The 19,239-nt window shown below is 60.5% G+C and overlaps 1 protein-coding gene across 5 annotated transcripts in view; it reads right to left on the bottom strand.

The window, feature by feature from the left end:
• Positions 1-3,943: 3,943 nt before the first annotated feature.
• ITGB2 (integrin subunit beta 2) overlaps positions 3,944-19,239 on the bottom strand; it is a 46,119-nt gene continuing 30,823 nt past the window's right edge. For 4 of the 5 annotated variants that reach the window (XM_063803345.1, XM_063803346.1, XM_063803344.1 and 1 more), the window contains 10 exons: positions 18,451-18,606; positions 17,196-17,291; positions 13,178-13,267; positions 11,624-11,764; positions 10,029-10,216; positions 7,999-8,243; positions 7,298-7,517; positions 6,715-6,917; positions 4,727-4,893; positions 3,944-4,421 (listed from right to left, as the gene is read on the bottom strand). In XM_063803345.1, coding sequence (XP_063659415.1) covers positions 4,359-4,421; positions 4,727-4,893; positions 6,715-6,917; positions 7,298-7,517; positions 7,999-8,243; positions 10,029-10,216; positions 11,624-11,764; positions 13,178-13,267; positions 17,196-17,291; positions 18,451-18,606 — 1,569 coding nt within the window. In that variant the 3' untranslated portion in view covers positions 3,944-4,358. The remainder of the gene's footprint in view (positions 4,422-4,726; positions 4,894-6,714; positions 6,918-7,297; positions 7,518-7,998; positions 8,244-10,028; positions 10,217-11,623; positions 11,765-13,177; positions 13,268-17,195; positions 17,292-18,450; positions 18,607-19,239) is intronic. The other variant, NM_001034122.1, reaches the window with a different exon arrangement.

Below are 19,239 nucleotides of genomic sequence, written 5' to 3' on the forward strand. Positions count from 1 at the left end.
GCTTGTTCCAGGTCAGGCAGCCAGTAAGAAGTAGAGCTGGACGTGGACTGGGGGCTCACCCTTGGAGTCCGTGCTTCTTCCCCATGTCTCAGGAGCTCCCCTCATTTCCCTGGAACAAGGTTGGAACGTCAAAAAGACCTTCTGAAAACTGGCAGGAAAAGGTCAGAAAAACCACAAAATGGATTGAGGGCATCTGACAGTTTGTCTTGCTAGAGGCACGTCTGGGGGTGATCCAGGCCCTTGCTGCAATCACTGAGATGGATCTCGAGCGGGGGCACGTGTCCTAGGACCCTGGCTCAGGGCCTATTGCCCACTGCATGGTGATATACCAACACACTGAAAGAGAGGGAGTTGCCGCAGAGAAAGAGTCCAAGACGCGTGGGGCAGCCAAGCGAGGAGATGGGAGGAAACCTCAAACCCACCTCCCGAGGGGCTTGGAGATGGTGTTTTTCAGGGGTCTGGGCAGGTGATGGGGTCTGAGGCGTGGGGATCGCTGATTGATGAGTATGAGGGGTGAAGTCACGGGATAGGGGATGAAGAAACCACATTCCTGAGCTGAGTCGGTTCCTTGGTGGGGCCTTCAGACCGGTTGGCGTCAGCTGTTCTGCTGGAATTCAGGGTGTGGGAAACACCTTAAGCAATTCTTGGCTTAAAAGTTCCAGGCTCAGAGATTCCACCTGTAGGAACAACGGGGAGCAGGTGATCCGTGTGCCTCGTGACTCTTGTTAAGTTAGCAGCTGCAGTGAGTTGGGTGGTGGTGCCTGCCATACCCTGGTCAGTGCCTAACTCCAATTCTGCCCAAAGCCTGCGTTGGAATTCTCAGTAACCCTGTGAGGAGGGTTTCACTCAGGGCTGGCATCTGATCTTTGCCGGACGTGCTCCGGGCCAGGCCGTCTGATTGCCTGGGTCACCTGAGGTCACCCTCCCCCATCCCTCCTTCCTGAGAGGGCATCACCACCCTGCACACACCCCTGTAGACCATACCTTGATGTCAATTTTTTTTTTTTTTTGAGATGGAATCTAGCTTTGTTGCCAGGCTGGAGTGCAGTGGCGTGATCTCGGCTCACCACAACCTCCGCCTCCTGGGTTCAAGCCATTCTCCTGCCTCAGCCTCCTGAGTAGCTGGGATTATAGGCACGTGCCGCCACACCAAGCTAATTTTTGTATTTTTAGTAGAGATGGGGTTTCACCATGTTGGCCAGGGTGGTCTCGATCTCCTGACCTTGTGATCTGCCCACCTCGGCCTCCCAAAGTGCTGGGATTACAGGCGTGAGCCACTGCGCCCAGCCAGTGTCGACAATTTGACCTCCATCTCCTAGCTTTGTCTAGTGGTTCTCAAACTACAGCGTGCATCAGTATCCCTGGAGGACCTGCAAAGCCCAGATTGCTGAGCCCACCCGGAGTGCTGCCGACTAGCTGGTCCGGGGCCAAGCCAAGAATGCGCCTCTGACAGGTTTCTAGGTGAGGCTTGTTCTGCTGCCAAGGCCAGCCTTGGGGAACTGAGGCTCAAGGCCAGTGGGGGTCCACCCTGGCTGCACAGCAGCCTCCCCGAGGAACACTGAACGCCAGTCACGGCAGCCCTTCTCCGACAGGGCAGGGGCTTTTAAAGCCCCAGGTGCGGGCTGGGTGGAGGACCCCTGAGCTGGGAAGTGGGCGGTGATGGAGCATCTGGCCATTTCTAGCTCCTCCCACCTGCCCAGGTAAAGTCTCCCAGGCATATACAGTAAGAGGTTATCACGCGGTTAGAAGTTCGTTTTTGGTTTGTTTGTTTGTTTGCTTTTTTTTAAAGATAGGGTCTTTCTCTGTCACCCTGGCTGGAGTGCAGTGGTGCAATCACAGCTCACTGCAACCCCCAACTCCCAGGCCTAAGCCGTCCTCCTAACTCAGCCTCCCGAGTAGCTGGGACTACAGGCATGTGCCACCACACTACTAATTTTTTTTAATGTTTAGTAGAGATGGAGTCTCACTGTTCAAGGCTGGGTCGCCAGGTGTGCTGTGTGACTCTTGTTAAGTTAACAGCTGCTAACTTAACAGCCTCAGGTTCAAGGCCGATCTCGAACTGCTAAACTCAACCAATCCTCCCACCTTGGCCTCCCAACGTGCTGGGATTACAGGCGTGAACCACCGTGCCTGGCCACAGTTAGAATTTTAAAGTAGGGGACCTAAAGCAGATGCCACCCACATGTGCCCATTTGCAGGTCTGCAGTGGCCCTGGCAGTGTGGCCAGCTGTGTGGCTTGCCCAGACAAACTAAGGGGTTTCCCAGGACAAAGGCCTTCCTGTGCTAGAACTGAGACGTTCACCAACTGCAACCACGGCCAGCAGCCTGCTTGTGTCCAGAGCTCTCAGGCAGGATCTGTGTGGAGCTTGGTGCTGAATTCTGCTCTGGGGCCGTGAGCAGCTTTGGCACAGCCCAGGGCTGTTTCCACACTTCCACTAAAGCAGAACTGGCTCCCTCCCCTCTGAGTACCCCAGTGGGAGGCAGAGGGGGCTCTGTAGACAGCCAGAGGGGAGGTGTAGACACAGTTGGAGGAGAGGTATAGACAGCTGGGGGGGAGATGTAGATAGCTGGAGGGAAGGAGTAGATGGCTGAAGGGAAGGCATAGACACAGCTGGAGGGGAAGTGTAGGCACAGCCAGAGGGGAGGTGTAGATGGCTAGAGGGGAGGTGTAGACGGCTGGAGAGAAGGTGTAGACGGCTGGAGGGGAGGTGTAGATGGCTGGAAGGGAGGTGTAGACGGCTGGAGAGGAGGTGTAGACAGCTGGAGGGGAGGTGTAGACTGCTGGAGGGGAGGTGTAGATGGCTGGAGAAGAGGTGTAGATGGCTGGAGGGGAGGTGTAGACTGCTGGAGGGGAGGTGTAGACGGCTGGAGAAGAGGTGTAGATGGCTGGAGGGGAGGTGTAGCCTGCTGGAGGGGAGGTGTAGACGGCTGGAGGGGAGGTGTAGACTGCTGGAGGGGAGGTGTAGATGGCTGGAGAAGAGGTGTAGACGGCTGGAGGGGAGGTGTAGACTGCTGGAGGGGAGGTGTAGATGGCTGGAGAAGAGGTGTAGATGGCTGGAGGGGAGGTGTAGACTGCTGGAGGGGAGGTGTAGATGGCTGGAGAAGAGGTGTAGACGGCTGGAGGGGAGGTGTAGACTGCTGGAGGGGAGGTGTAGACGGCTGGAGAAGAGGTGTAGACGGCTGGAGGGGAGGTGTAGACTGCTGGAGGGGAGGTGTAGACGGCTGGAGAAGAGGTGTAGACTGCTGGAGGGGAGGTGTAGACGGCTGGAGGGGAGGTGTAGATGGCTGGAGAAGAGATGTAGACGGCTGGATGGGAGGTGTAGACAGCTGGAGAAGAGGTGTAGACGGCTGGAGGGGAGGTGTAGACTGCTGGAGGGGAGGTGTAGACGGCTGGAGAAGAGGTGTAGACGGCTGGAGGGGAGGTGTAGACTGCTGGAGGGGAGGTGTAGATGGCTGGAGAAGAGGTGTAGACGGCTGGAGGGGAGGTGTAGACTGCTGGAGGAGAGGTGTAGATGGCTGGAGAAAAGATGTAGACGGCTGGAGGGGAGGTGTAGACGGCTGGAGGGGAGGTGTAGAGCTGGAGAGGAGGTGTAGATGGCTGGAGGGGAGGTGTAGATGGCTGGAGAGGAGGTGTAGATGGCTGGAGGGAGGGCAGACAGATACCCACTTTCCTGCTTTGCCTCTGCCCTGGCCAGGCTCCGCCGCAGGCACCTCTTTGGTGGGGCCACCACCGTTTACGGAAATGCACCTAGGATTTGGGACAGGGGCTCAGAGTGGGGCTCTGTATGGACCAGCAGGTGAGGAAGGAAAAGGGAAAACAGAACCTGCCCCACGGTCTGAAGCCAGCTGTGTGCCTGTGCGGCAAAGGTCAGCGGGCAGGACAGGGCCCACGTGCGCCTGGCCACCTTGCCAGTCGGGGGAATACAGCGGACACAGTGCCCAGTTTCCATGGACAGCCTGTATTGAAGTTTTATTTTTTTTCTATACACGTGATTGATTAACAATATAATTAATGGGATGTCATTTTATACCCTGACAAGTTTAAATGTAAATAAATTGGCACCACCTTTAATCAGACTGATGTCCTGACTTGCACAGGAAACATGCACCTAACCTCACCAACCTCAAGCCCTCCCTTCTCAAGTCTCCATGCAAAGACTGTGCCAGTCAGAGTGGGGCTGTCCCCCCGACGAGCCCCCAGAAGCACCCGGCCGGCCATGGCTGTCATTTTGAGGGCGGAAAATAACTGGATTTCTGGTTAATTGGTGACATCCTCAAGAGCTGTGGCAAGCCATGTCTCGGCCGCGTGATGGGGCAGACATGGTGGGTCCTGATGGCCTTGTCTTCACCAAGTGCTCCTAACTCTCAGCAAACTTAGGGTTCATGACCGTCGTGGTGGCGCTCTTGAAAAGGGGATTATCCTGGTGGGAAATGCAAACAGGGGCTTGTGAGTGTGGGAGGTTTTCAGAGCAGAATCTTTCTCCCTGAGGACACTCCCCGCATGGAAGCCGTCACTTTGAGGAAGAGCTAGATGTGGGGCAGCCCCCCCAGGGTCCCAGCACCGGCAGCCAAGCTCACCCACAGCGGCGGACGCCCAGAGGACAAGCTGCCTGGGGAGGCCGGGGTGCAGCCACACACGGGTGTCCACGGCCTCCCGCAGCAGGAGGTCGCATAGTGTGGGACGCACGTGCCCCTCTGCGTGGGACCCCCAAGGACGGCCACTTACATTGTTCCACTGGGACTTGAGCTTCTCCTTCTCAAAGCGCCTGTACTCCCGGAGGTCGCTCAGGTGGATCAGAGCCTTCCAGATGACCAGCAGGAGGATGCCGATCAGCACGATGCCTGCCACGGTGCCCCCGACAATGGCAGCGATGTTGGGGCCTGCCACGCACTCTAGGGAAGAAGCAGCACACCCGAGCGTCAGTCCAGCCCCATCTCACTGAGCCGTGTGCCCACAGGTCCGAGGTCACCCCACAACACAGCACTTAGAGAGACGGAGGTTCCCAGGGCCCCGGCTCACCATCCATCACCATGGCCAGGGGTCAGTGAGAACCTGGCCCAGCCCCTGCTGGATTCCAGGCCAGGCCCTGTGGTTCCAAATGAAACCTAAGGGCCATTGCCACCACCCCTGCTGACAGAGAAGAAGGCAGGGCCAGGGTACCGGGCAGCCAGGACAGAGTGCTAATACTGGGGGGTAGGAGACAGTGCGAGGGACCCCGCTCTCCTACAGCAGAGTTCAGAACCAGGCTCAGGGTCCCTGCTGGAGTTCACTCCCCCTACTGTGAAGGTGATTTGTGGTCGTCAAGGACAAGACCAGAGACCTGAGCTCAGCAGGTGAGGCCGGTGCCAGGATGAGCAACGCAAGGTCCTGGTTCCCACGGCAGCTGTGCCCACCTCCTGAGCATGGGGGCTGTGGGCCATAGTGGGCCAGGCCCACAGCTGCTAACCCTGGGACAGACACTAGCGTTCAGTGCAGTCCCTGGCCTGGTCTGGCATCCTCACTCCCTGTGCCCCTCCTGCCATCCTGACCTGCACCCTCACTCCCTGTGGTTGCTCCTGCCATCCTGATCCGCACCCTCACTCCCTGTGCCCCCTCCTGCCATCCTGACCTGCACCCTCACTCCCTGTGGTTGCTCCTGCCATCCTGATCCGCACCCTCACTCCCTGTGCCCCTCCTGCCATCCTGACCTGCACTCTCACTCCCCGTGCCCCCTCCTGCCATCCTGCCTTTCCTGGGGGACCTGCCTTCCTTCATCTGTCCTCAAAGGTGAAGTGACTTGGCCAGGATTGCACAAACCAGACGTGACCCAAGTCTGTCCCTCAAAGTGGCCCGCAGGGGTTCCTGCCCTGGCAGGTGGGGGTCTGCAGCCCCAGGCCCACATGTGGGTTGTGAGCTCCAGGCATGTCACCTACAGGCTCAGAGACCCCCGCCGCCTGCCTCGGGTCCCTTCCTGGGGAGGGAGGAGCTCCCAGGTCTCAGTTCTGCAAGAGTCCTGGCCGGCTGCTGGCCATGCCTGATGGAGTCCGCCTGCGGCCCCCCAGCCCCAGCCCCTCTGCCTCTCAGGAGCCTGTGGAACATGAGACCTGAAGAAGCAGGGCCAGTGTCACCAAGGTCACCGTGGGGCTGGGCCTGGTTCCAACTGGAGCTGAACGAGACAGGGTCAGTGCCACCAAGGTCACTGTGGGGCTGGGACTGGTTCCGGCTGGACTGGAGCCGAACGAGTGATGGGCAGAGAGTGTTAGGGGACGGTGGTGCCTGGTGGCCCTGGGCCCCTCCGGGGCTGAGAGCCGAGCACCAGGATCTCCCAGTCCCCTCAAGGGAGCCTCACGCAGCAACCTGACCGCGGGCCACCCCCGGGGACCTGCAACTGCAAGCCTTGCCCCATGAGGCATCCAGCGGGAGATGGCCCGGGCCGTGTGGCATGCTGGTGGGCCTGCCCGGTGTGGAGCAGTGGTGCCCCCAGGGAACAGGCCGTCTGCTGCCCAGCTTGATGTGGGGTCAGGTGAGGAGGGGAGGGAAAGGGGAGGCTGCTGGGGGTGAGGGGACCGGCCTCTGGCCTCCTTGCGATGCCAAGGGCATCCCGCATGGCTCATCCACCCTGCTGGGCCCACACCACTGCAGGTGAGATCCTCCTTCCGCACCACCCTCGCCTCTGCGGAGACCCCGCAGCCGGAGCTCTGGAGCCGGTCCCTGCTGCACCCCAGCGGCCTCACCTCGGCTCTCATCCACATAGATGAGGTAGCGGTCCATCCCGTCCTGCTGCTCCAGCGTGTAGGCCACCCAGCAGCCCTCTGAGTCCCTCTCCTTGCAGGTCCTGCCCTTCACGGGGTTGTTCGACAGCTGCAGGCCCGGACACGCCGCGCTGCAGTTCTTCCCAAAGGGGCCCTTTTCGAACTTCAGGCACTCGGCACAGGAGCTGCGGGGAGTCAGGTGTGAGCATCGGTGCCAGGGTGTGCGGGGGCTCCGGCAACGGGGGCTCGGGCTTGGGTGTGTGTCCACCAGGGGGGGCAGGTGGGGTTGGGGTGCCCTCAGGCCAAGGAGGGGGCCCAAGTGGGGCAGATGCAGGTGCAGCGGGTGAACTGGAAGCCTGATCCCAGGGCCCGCGGCAGGTGCGCACAGGAGGGAGGAGGGGCACAGGGGCACGGCGGCCGCTGAGGGCCCCTCAGTCCAGATGCACCCGCAGAGAACCCCGCGGTGCAGAGGTGCTCACTGGGGTCCCCGAGTGAGCCCGGCTGCTGGGTAGGTGGCCGGGGAGTGGGGATCCCTGCCCGCCCTGCCTGCTCCGCCTGCACTCACATGTACTTGCCACAGGGTGAGGGGCAGCCGGGGCACTCCTGGCACAGAGGCAGCTGGTAGCCTGAATGGCACTCACATACGTTGCAGCGGCACCGGCCACGGCCACTGCACTCAACACGCCGCGGGTTCAGGCAGCCCTCGGTGGTCCTCTCGCACTGGCACGCTGAGCCCTCAAAGCCCGGGTGGCAGCGGCACTTCCCGCAGAAGCAGAGCCCCCTCCCTGGAAGACGGGGCAGCACGGCTAAGCTCCTGCTCGGCCTGGGAACCGAGACCCGCCCGAAACCCCACTGCGGTTGCTCCCTCCGGCCCGCCTGCCTCCTCCAGCCTGGGGGATGTTCCTGAGCAAAAGGCATGGGGCCACCAGCCAGGCCTTTCTGCCCCCGCCAGCCACGTGGCCGCCTCCTGGCCAGTCTGGACCTCCCCTGCCCTGCTGTGATGGGACCTCAATAGGGCTGTGACCGTTCCTCCTGTGGACCCTCCCCACAAGGACGCCTTGTCCTCATGGACACAGAAACTGAGGCAGGACGGGGTGCAGGGTCATCCAAGTTCCTGCTGACGCCCGGTGGCTGGGCGAGACTTGCACTGTCTGTCCTCAGGATCCCCCCTTTCTGTTCCACTCGTCGAATGGTCCAGAACGCACCCCCCAACACCAAGTCTGTGCCGTAGGACGGCCGTTGTCCAGCAGGGACCCACGGGCTCACCCGGGCCACCGCAGACCTGGCCGTTGTAGCGCTCACAGTTGATGGTGTCACACTCGCAGTACTGCCCGTATATCAGCTTGCCGGGGACGTCGCTGGTGTGGCACAGGCACTGCCCGCAGACACAGTCCCCCAGCCCTGAGCAGATGATGGAGTTGTTGTCCTTCCGGCAGCTTCCTTCCAGCTCCTGGCTGCTCCGGCCCTGTGTCTGGCACTCACAGTTTTTCCCAATGTAGCCAGTGTCACACCTGGGGACAGGAGAGGCCCCAAGGTCAGGCTCCCCCCAGTGATGTGGGACAAGGGACAGCCGCCCTGTCCTCCAGGCCCCTTGCCCTTGGTGCAGAACACCCCTATGGCACATTGTCTGTGCTTTCCTCGAGGCCTACTGAGCACCTGCCACGGACTAATTGTGCTCAAAACGTACAGGGGCCCTGCGTTCCCTCCCCAGGATGTCCCGAGGGGAAAGCAGACACCTGGCCTTGGCCTGCGCATGCAGTGGCTTGGCAGGCTCACTGTGGAGCTGTGTTGCAGCCATGCACATGGCCTGTGCTGCGATACCGGTGCTCTGTGAGTGGCTGGTGTCTGCTCCTGCGTGCCCCACATGGTGGCCAGCGGGGACTCGGCACTGCCACCTGCCACAGCCCCACCCTCCCTCCTGCGTTCGTGCACTGACAGGCCAGGTTGTGGGAGAATGCAGGGACAAGGGCTTTTTACAGATGTGGAAGCTGGCATCAAGCCGCTGGCAGGCAGGAGCCACACCCACCCTGAGGCGTCCTCAGAGACGGCACTGCCACGGGCTCTCCTGCTCCCCAGAGGAGGAAGCTGCAGGACCGAGTGTCTGAGTACCTGTGGCAGGGCACCCCCCGACACCTGCCAAGTGTTCCGACTGAGTCACCCCTACAGTCCCGTGAAGAGGCCGCCCCAGGGCTGCACACCCAGGACAGTGGGCGGGGTGGCCACTGAGGCACGGGGACAGCAACAGAGACCACCAAGACCACAGAGACCATCATTGTCCTGAGATATGGGAGGAGGCTGGGGGCAGCGGGGACCTGAAGGTGAGGAAGGGCACTGCCACCAGGACGTGGATTGGCACCGCGGTCAGGACAGGGGAGGAGGTGACCAGAGCAAAGGGGGCAGAGTCCTGGGAGGTCGGCCTAGCAGCTCTGGCCAGGCAAGCAAGGAAAGGGGGACAGCCATCCAGCCCCCGGGCAGGCCGCCTGGCTGAGTGCCATGTGAACATCCCCACTGGGTCCACCTGTCCCCCACTTCTCCCTGAGGTGGGGTGCCCACGCCTGGCAGGGGGTGTGCACGCCCGAGAGGTGGCCTATGGGGCCCAGGCTCCCAGAAGCCGTCACCTGTCCCAGGAGGCTCTCTAGCCACCCATGCCCCAGGGCTGCCAGCCTGATGGCCTTGGGTCCCCAAGGTCAGAGAGAAGCCAGCTCCTAGGGTCAAGGAAGGTCGGGCAGAGAAAGTGACCCACTCAAGGCCATGGGCACGGCCAGCGGGGACTCCTTGTGCCCCTGAGATGGGCCTCCATCCTCTGGTGAGGGGGTCCTCCTGCCCACAAGTCCCCTGCCTTGGGTCCTCCATGGCCAGAGAGTGTAGAGTACAGGCTGGCATTGCTGGTGCCCTGGCTCAGGAGCACGGGTGAGGGCTTGCCGAGGGGTTCTGGGTTCCAATCCCAAATCTCCCCACCTCCTGCAGAAGGGGGCCCCCAGGATGCCTGCTCCGTGGGGTGGGGGAAGGGATGGAGCCACCTGCACCCACCTCACCTGCCGACACCTGCCCTGTGGGGTGGGGCTGGGGGAGACTTCACAGAGACCTGCGCCCACCTCACCTGCAGACACCTGCCCTGTGGGGTGGGGCTGGTGGAGACTTCACAGAGACCTGCGCCCGCCTCGCCTGCAGACACCTGCCCTGTGGTATGGGGCTGGGGGAGGCTTCATGGAGACCTGTGCCCGCCTTGCCTGCTGACACCTGCCCTGTGGGGTGGGGCTTGGGGATGGTTCAACAGGGACCTGCGCCCGCCTCACCTGCAGATGCCGCACTCCAAGAAGCCCTTGCCATGGCAGAGGCTGCGGTCTCTGCTCTGGTCCCGGCACCGGCACTCGCACTGGGGAAGGACCCGCACGGTCACTATGTCCGTGAAGCCCAGCGCCCGGATGACAAATGACTGCTCCTGGATACACTCTGTGGCCGTGACCTTCACCTGGAAGGTGATCTGCAGGGCAGTGCTGGGCTCAGGTGGGGACCCTCGGCGGCCAGGGTGGCAGCCCGGCTCCCAACCCTCACCTCCTGGCCTCTGCAGGGGTCCTGGGGGGTTCAGCGTGGGGAGGAAGGGGTGACCAGGAGCAGGAAGAGCTCATGCTCAGATCCGAGAGCCGAAGTCAGCCGGCAAGGAGGTGCTCTGCCCGCACTCCCGCGCTGGCCGGCACCAGGATCTCCCCGGCCACACATCAGCAGAGACATGTGACACGCAGACAGCAAATCAGGATAAGCTGAGCACACTCCCACTCGGACCACCCAACATGAGGGAAACGTTCTGGTGAGAATCCATGGGACGGCCGGGCGCCGCGGCTCACGCCTGTAATCCCAGCACTGTGGGAGGCTGAGGCGGGTGGATCATCTGAGGTCAAGAGTTCGAGACCAGCCTGGCCAACATGGCGAAAGTCTGTCTCCACTAAAAATACAAAAATTAGCCGAGCGTGGTGGCACACGCCTGTAGTCCCAGCTACTCAGGAGGCTGAGTCAGGAGAATCACTTGGATTGTAGTGAGCCGAGATCGCACCAGTGCACTCCAGCCTGGGCGACAGAACGAAACTCCATCTCAAAAAAAAAAAAAAAAAAATCCACAGGCAGCATTTACGAAGAAACATGTTTGGAGGAATTCCAAAGTCATATTAAGAAAATGCAATGAAAGCAAGTGTCTTACTGAATAGTATTTCACAGCTAGCAAAAAAAAAAAACACACAAAAAACAAAAAACAAAAAAAAACAACAAATGATTGGATAATAAACTTAAACCTGAAAGATTAGGGAAGGAACTCAGTGTCCATTCCTAACCACCTGTGTGGCCCATGCCTTAATGTTTCTGTCAAAAAAACAGAATGAAACACGCAGAAAATCATGACAACTAACCCTACCCAGGTTTGCCGTTTGTGCCTGTTCTGTGTGTCCGGCGTCTGCCCCCAGGGGGTGCAGCCATCACTCCATCCCTCAGTCTGCAGTGGCCTGACCCAGGGATTTGGGGCTCCAGGTTGATGAGTAGGACTCTTGGGCCAAGGCGTGTGTGAAGAACCCTCCCAGCACCCTCTCACTGAGAAGCACCCTCCCGGCACCCTCTCACTGACGTTCCTGACATCAGCTTCACAAGGAAAGCGTCTGGCCTCGGCAGAGAGGAGGTGAAGGAAAGAAACAGGGACCTGCCAGTGGATGCTGCCTGCTCCCAGACAGCCTCTGATGCCTGTGTGCCCCTCCCTTCCCCCATCAGAGTGCTGGGATGGGGACACTGGCTCCTTCTGGCTGTCCCCAGGACCCCTCAGTGTGCTGGGATGGGGACCCTGGCTCCTTCTGGCTGTCTCCAGAGCCCCTCAGCAAGCTGAGATGGGGACCCTTGTGGCCAGGCTCACCGGGACATTGATCTGCACGCCATCACAGTCACCTCTGGGCTGGTTCCTGTGCGTCACTCCATTGCTGCAGAAGGAGTCATAGGTGACTTTCAGGGTGTCGGGGAGGGCGTTGTGATCCAGGAAGACCCTGGAGGAGAGTTTCTGTGGGCAGAGAGCGGTTACTCTTAGGGGGCGAGTGTTTCTGTTGTCCTGGCCCTGCCTGGCCCAGTGGTTTAGACCCGTCTCCACTTCTGCTCTCCCCGCAAGTCCCCAGTGTCAGCTAATGACACAGAGGAGAGCACAGCAGGATGTGCTGAGGATGGCAGGGCTGCCAGGGCCACAGTCCTGCCCTCGAGACAGCCCGACCACAGGGACTAGCATGGAGCCAGGGTGTGAGACTCAGGGATGGGAGCTTCTGCTGCTCCTCAGCCTTGAGTCCCCAGGACCTAGCACAGGGCAGGAGCTGCATAAATTGTTCAAGCGATAAGAGAGATAGGGAGAAACAGAGAGAGGCAGAGACAGACAGAGATGGGCAGAGCCAGAGCCAGAGACAGAGAGATGGAGAGAAACAGAGAGAGGCAGAGACAGAGACAGACAGAGATGGGGCAGAGACAGAGAGAGACAGAGAAAGAGAGACAAAGACTGAGAGACAGACGGAAATTGAGAGGAGGCAGAGGAACAGGTTCATAGGGGCATCGGGTGAATGGCCAGGGCAGTGGCGTCACCTGCATCCTCTGTGTAAGGACAGAAACACCTCGGGCAGTGGCTGGCACCCAGGAGGGTCTGCTCTGGGGGTTTGGGGCTCACGGGAGGCTACGAGAAGCAAATGGCACCTCCTCCACGGGCCTTCAGTTTAATTCAATGACCCAGCATTTGTCGGAGGCGCTAACGTGCTGAGCTCCCTCAAGCCAGCAGGACCTTTGGCCTAGAAGGATCCAGGCCAGAATTCTGAGAACATCTCTCACCTGGGGGTAGATTTCCAGAGCAGTCGGGACCTCTGGTGCCTGGGGCCCTGAGTGGCACCTAGTGCGCCCCTATTCCTACCTATGTCCACCAGGGCCATGGGCTCCCCAGGGGAGCAGCCCAGGGTGCAGCTCGATAGGCCGTGCACCAGGGAGAAATTCAGGTGGTGAGGGCTTCTCTGGAGCTTGCCCAGGACAGGTGAACAGAGCAAGAGGAATTCCACCCCCCAGGGTGTCTTCCCAGGGCCCAAGTCCACCGTGGGAGTTTCCTGTGTCCTCCTCCTGCCCCAGCTGTACTGTTTGCCACCAGAGCTGTCCACCCCCCTTCTCCATAGAGACCCGCAGAGAAAAGTCTGGAATGAAGAGTCCGGAGCTCGGGTTTCAGGGAGCATCGCCCACAACATCAACGAGAGAGGACCCAGAGCTCCCCGTGGAAGTGCCGGGCCAGGGTGTCCTGGAGGCCTGAGGGCAGGTCGGGAGGCTGCAGCTGCCCCACGGGGCAGGGGCTTTCCTCCCAGACCACCCTCCTGCTGACCTGCAGCAGGAGCTGACCTGCAGTGGGGAGATTGCTGGCCACCCCATGGGTCCCAGCTGAGTGGTGCAGGAGACTCACATTGTAAGCATTCTTAATGAGATGGACCACATTGCTGGAGTCCTCAGACAGCTCCCCCACGGCTGACTTGGGGATGATCTCGGTGAGTTTCTGTTGGGCAAGAAAACCAGACATGGCACGGCTAGGACCTGTGCCACGGCATCTCCACGCACTGGGCTCACCCCAGGGGCTTTTGCACCTGCAAAATGGCTGGGACGGTCCTCAGTGCAGTTTTGCACTTGGTCCCCAGAGTGTGTGGTCAGTGATGTGTGGTAAGAGGTTCTCGGGGGTAAAAGCCCTGAGCTGCCCAGGGGCCACGCCTGGAATCCCAGTACTCGGGAGGCCGATGTGGGAAGGTTGCCTGAGCCCAGGAGTTCAGGACCAGCCTGGGCAACATAAGAAGACCCCATCTCTACAAAAAGAACAAATATTAGAGTGGTGTGGCATCACATGCCTGTAGTCCCAGATACTCGGGAGGCTGAGGCAGGAGGATCACTTAAACCCAGGAGGTGGAGGTTGCAGTGAGCTGAGATCGCACCACTGCACTCCAGCCTGGGCGACAGAGCAAGACCTTGTCTCAAAAAAAAAAAAAAAAAAAACCCAGGCCAGGCATGGTGGCTCACGCCTGTGATCCCAGCACTTTAGGAGGCCAAAGTGGGTGGATCACTGAGGTCAGGAGTTTGAGACCAGCCTGGCCAACATGGTGAAACCCCATCTCTACTAAAAATACAAAAATTAGCTGGGCATGGTGGTGGGCGCCTGTAAGCCCAGCTACTCAGGAGACTGAGGCAGGAGAACCCGGGAGGCAGAGGTCGCAATGAGCTGAGATCACACCATGGCACTCCAGCCTGGGCAACAAGAGCAAAACTCTCTCTCGATAAAATAAAATAAAATAAAAAATAAAAAAAAATTTACTGTTGCATCATGAGGATAAGAAAAGAAAGCAAAGCCCTGAGCTGCAGCATTGTCCAGGCCTGTGTGAGTCCTCCCGCCTGTGGTGTGAGTGTTCCCGCCTGCGGTGTGAGTGCTCCCGCCTGCGGTGTGAGTGATCCCGCCTGCGGTGTGAGTGATCCCGCCTGCGGTGTGAGTGATCCCGCCTGCGGTGTGACTGCTCCCGCCTGCAGTGTGAGTGCTCCCGCCTGCAGTGTGACTGCTCCCGCCTGTGGTGTGAGTGCTCCTGCCTCTGGTGTGAGTGATCCTGCCTGGTGGATTTCAAGCTGGCAACATCACTGGGTTGGGAGGACGTGCATGGTGGCCAGTGTTGGCCAGAATTTCCACCACACAGGTAGGAAATTCCTACCACCACACAGGTGTTAGGCGGAAGTAGCCCCACGAGGGAGGATCACAGTAAAATCACCAGGAAGCCATTGGCTCTGGGCACTCTACTGAGTTTCCATGGGTGTTAAACAGCCCGGTGACATCGGTTCTGGCCGGCCAGATGCACAGGGGCGCGGCCAGCCTCCCCCACGCTCACACATGCTCAGCTCCTTTCATGGAAGATTGCGGCATCATTTCACCTTCCAGGAACACGGAGCAGATGGTCGGGTCACCTCCCCGCCCAAACCCTCCCATGACTGCCCTGAATGGACGCAGTCCCTTCCATGGAGCTCCTGGGGCCGGTCACAGCCTGGCCACCACCCTCCTCTGCGCCCACCGCCCACCTCCATCCGTCCCAGTCTGGGGCCATCCCTGTCTTGGGAGAGCTGGGCCCTCCCACATCCTGTCCTGCTGAGCCTGCTGTGCGCTTGGTGCAGAAACACACTCGGAGGGGGCGTGGCACGTGTGTCCACACTCGCTGCCTGTTGCCTTGACCACCCCCGAAGGTGACCAGGAAAGGCTGAGAAAGGCTTGTGTGCCCCAAGGCTCAGCAGTAGGCATGGGGTGCACTCTACCTGCCTCCAGTGCCTGGCCCTGGTGCCACACCATCGCCCGGAGTCTGGCTGCCATGACAAATGGCAAAGGATTGGGACCTGCTACTGCTGGTGAGGAGGGGACCATCATGGCCACCTACAGATGGGACACAGGGCTGTGACATCCTGACCAGCAGGTGGTCTCCGTGGATGTCCAGCCCCAGCCCTGCCCTGCGCTGATCCACTGTCCCGGCAGCCTGACCAGCTCTGGGTGCCCACTCGGAGGGTCCCCCAGACACCTGCCCCCATCCCGTGTCTCCCTCAGGGTCCTGCTCCCACTCCAGAGCCCAGGGAACCTATGGCAGGAACCACTGGTCTCGCTGTCGGCCCCAACACACCACGAGGTTGAGCTTGTAGCTGGGATACGGGCCTGACAATGGATCCCTGTAGTTCAGCAAATGTGCACTTTACAAAAGCAGCGGCCCTCCCGGGCACTTTCTTTCCCCAAACCCCGAGTATGTCTCCTCAGCCTAAGCAGCAGGGCAGGGGCTGTGAGGCTGCCCAGCTGGGCAGAGCCCCGGGCAGGGGGAAGCGGGGGCCCTGGTTTCCCGTGTGCCATTTTGAAGAAGATGGCGGTGATGGCCCTGGAATGGCCAGCAGGTCGGTCACTGTCCGGATGAGGGTAATCGGGCCCTTTAGGGCGGCTGCTCTGTGAATTCCCCGAGTGGGTGAGCTCAGTACCCATGACGCACTGCCGGCCGGCACCACTGCCCCTTTCACAGATGAGGAAACTGAGGGCTCGGGGTAAGGAAGGGCCTAGGGCGTCCTGTGGTGAGTAACAGAGCCGGGTGTGAGGTGAGCCACCCAGGGCCCTGTCCACCCTGAAGAACGGGGCACGTGGCTGTGTAAAGTACAATGACAACCACCTCCTTCCTCCAGCTCAGTCCTTCTGTCCCTGTGGCTTCAGGGCCACACACTGTGCAGGCTGCTATGGGCGGAGGCTCCTTTCAGCAGGGCGTGCAGTGTTTCCTTCCTTCTAGCGAATCCCTGTTACGCAGTCAAGGCTCCACCCAGCAGGCCTGGCTGGCCACACCGCACACATGCCGAAGAGTGGTAGACCCCGGCTGAGCTCCTGAGAGGTGGCCTCTGAGTCCTTGGTACATCCTACCCGATGGGGGTGTCATTGTTCCTGGGGCCTCAGGTCACACCGGATAGTCCCACAGTGTGATTTGGGGTGGGGCCCTGGACAGTTTTCAGCTTGACCTCTGGAGGGCTAGAGACTGAGGTCAGCCATGGGGTGTCAGCCGCGCCGCTGTGACTGACCCCCAGTAGACGCCGAGGCTCGAGAGCCTCCCTGGGGACCATGTTCTGTGCATGAGGCCACACGCATCGCTGGGAGGATGGAGAGCCGACCACACCCCCGCAGGGAGGGGACACTGGGAGCTGGTGCCTGGTTTCTCTCCTGTGCACCTTTGACCTTTGCTGACTTTTGTCTGTATCCTCACACCTCGGGCAGCGGCTGGCACCCAGGAGGGGCTGCTCTGCAATAAACTGTAACTGTGAGTTTACTGGTTCCTGAGCTCTGCAAGTCCTTCCGGCAAATCACTGATCCTGAGAAAGGTCTTGGGAACCCCGACAGCACCTGAGCATCTTGACGCACTGACCTGCTCAGGCTGAACACATGGCACTAGCAGCGGAAATGCAGGATGAACGTGTTTGACTGGGGGCCTCTGATTCTAGGAGCAGAGGCTGGTTATCAGCTGTGCTTCCTTCGTGAAATTCATCCCACTCCGCACTCCAAGCTTGTGAACGTTTTTGTGTAATTTTATCTTCACGGAGAGTGTTGATGTTCAAATGTATGTGAGCATAAAATAAGTGTGTTTCCATAAAATAAAGAATTGTGTTGTATTCCAGGAAAAAACAGAAGTATCACCAATGCCAAGACATGCTGTCAACACAGCTGAGTTTCAGGGACGGGGAGGAATCCCTCCTCCTATCGACACGCAGGCGTCCTGTCCCCGACGGGAAGCCTCGGGCTCCTCACCTAGGGGGATCCGTGACCTGGGCCGGCTGGTTGCTCACGTGCCCAGCATGCGGAGGTGGCGCTCAGACCTGCAGTGGCGCTGGGTCTGGCCCGTGGCTGAAACGTGCCCCCACCCAATGGATGCTCGGGACCCGACAGCACTCACCTCGTAGGTCTTCACCATCCTACTGGTCACCGCGAAGATGGGCTGGATGTTGTTTTCAGCCAGCTTGTGCGCCAGCTGGCCCACCGATGGGTAGTCCTGGAGAGAGGAGGTCCTGCTCAGTTGGCCCCGAGTCCAGGACAAGGCTTCCAGGTACCCGCCCCTGTCTGCCCCGCTCAGCGTCAGCCCTGCCCGTGCTTCGAACCCTCTCTGGGGAAGGCTGGAGAGGCAGAGGCTGCCACACAGGAGTGCAGGGCAGAGAGCTGCCACGCCCTCTGGGCAACGTGTGCATAGACTCGGGCTTTCAGAGTCCAGGCATGAGCAGCATTTGAGGCGTCTCACCGTGGGACTGGGGATGTCCACGGGGGCAGAATCCCAGCCTTCCCCACACGGTGGACCTGCTTTCGCACTGAGGGACACTCAGTTTCAGCAGAGGCCATGAGTGTCAGGTGCGGCTCTCCGTACCCGAGTTCTGGGACCCGAGGGCCGTCCCTCCCCTGTCTGTGGCTCCCGGCAGAGGACCTGAGTCTTGTATCTCTAAAGTCCTTTGCGGCCCCCAGAGCCTACGACGTCAGGCTGCAAGAGCGTCGCACCACGGCTAGCGAGGACAAGCCCCTTGTGACCGGTGGTTGCCTCTCGGCCCACGGCTGATCCCAGCCAGAAGTCCTGGCCCCTCTGAGCCATTGAGATGCCTCCGCAGAGAGGCTCATCCTAACCCCGTGCATCCTGGGCCCCTTCTCGCCTCTGTCCCTCCCCGCATGTTCCTCATGGTCCCCGCAGCCCCTCACCCAGCTCAGGCAATAGGGGCAGGGAGGGGCCACACTGGAGGAGGCAGACTCAGGGGCAGCAGGGAACGTACGGGGAGGCCGGGAGGGGGAGGAGGCAGATGCTCGGGGATGGGACCCTGGCCAGAGGCGGGGACGGCAGGGTGCAGCTGTAGCCTGGGGGCGGTTACTATACCTCCACAGCAGCTGTCAGCCCAGGTAGGGGGGCAGTGGGGCTGGAGACCAACAGGGCCTGGGTGTCCCACGAGGGCGAGGCCGGGCCTCAGCCTGGCTGCCCCCACCAACCCCACCCTCCCCTGGCCTGAGGCCAGTCCAGGGAGACCCCACGCTGCCACTTGGGGCTTCCAGAAGTTTCCTCAGGAATCTGCTCCTTGGGTCAGAAGGAGGCTCTGTCAGGTGGAGACCCCACCCTTGTCTCCTCCGTCAGTGGTGTCCTGCCAGGTGGTGCCCGGGTGCCTGGGGTGGGGACTTACGAATTCGTTGCTCCTCTTGTACAAGTTGTCCTCCAGGTGACAGCGGCCGTCGTTGGGGGTCAGGATGGCGCCCAGCTTCCCGTCGCCCGCGAAATGGAAGCCGTCATCGGTGGCAAACACCAGCAGCCGCGTGACGTTGCGCCAGCCGATTTCCTCCTGAGAAGAAGGCGTGGGGGGCAGGGTTACCTGCCTCAGTTTCCCAGACCGGGCCCTCTGGAGCAGAGGAGACGATGCAGAGCTGGTGGGGTGGCCCGGAGGCGGGTGTGGGTCCCCCTTTCCCCTGGGTCTCAGGGACCCAGCTGTGTTCCCCCAGACGCCACGCCCAGGAGGAGACAACGGCCCTCAAACACCCCGTGCACGTGTGAGGCGCAGGGAGCGGGGGCACACGTGGAAAGGCAAGGAGACAGACATGGCTGCGGTCCCTGCACTTCAGAGCTGGGAACAAACCCTCAGGAAACCATCCCCAAGGGGAAAAACCCTCACAGACGCATGGGCCACACGCAGAACGAGTGCAACACGGAGGAAAACGAGCCTGAGGGGCCCAGCAGGCCTTGAGTCCACCATTGACAGCCCCTGGCAGGCGCATGTGGGGGCCGTGCGTGTCCTAGGCTGTGACCTCACACTTGTGAGCAGTGTGTCTGCGCTGAGACTGCAGGGAAGCAGGAGAGCTAAGGTGGGTTGTGAGGGGAGGACAGTGCATGTGGCCTCAACATAGCCCAGGGACTGTGGCTGCTCTGTTAGGCTGATAGTCACAAACTGGGTGGGCGGGACGTGGAGAGCGACACACAC

The sequence above is a fragment of the Pan troglodytes genome, chromosome 22, assembly GCF_028858775.2.
Source record: "Pan troglodytes isolate AG18354 chromosome 22, NHGRI_mPanTro3-v2.0_pri, whole genome shotgun sequence".
In the NCBI taxonomy this organism is placed as follows: Eukaryota; Metazoa; Chordata; class Mammalia; order Primates; family Hominidae; genus Pan; species Pan troglodytes.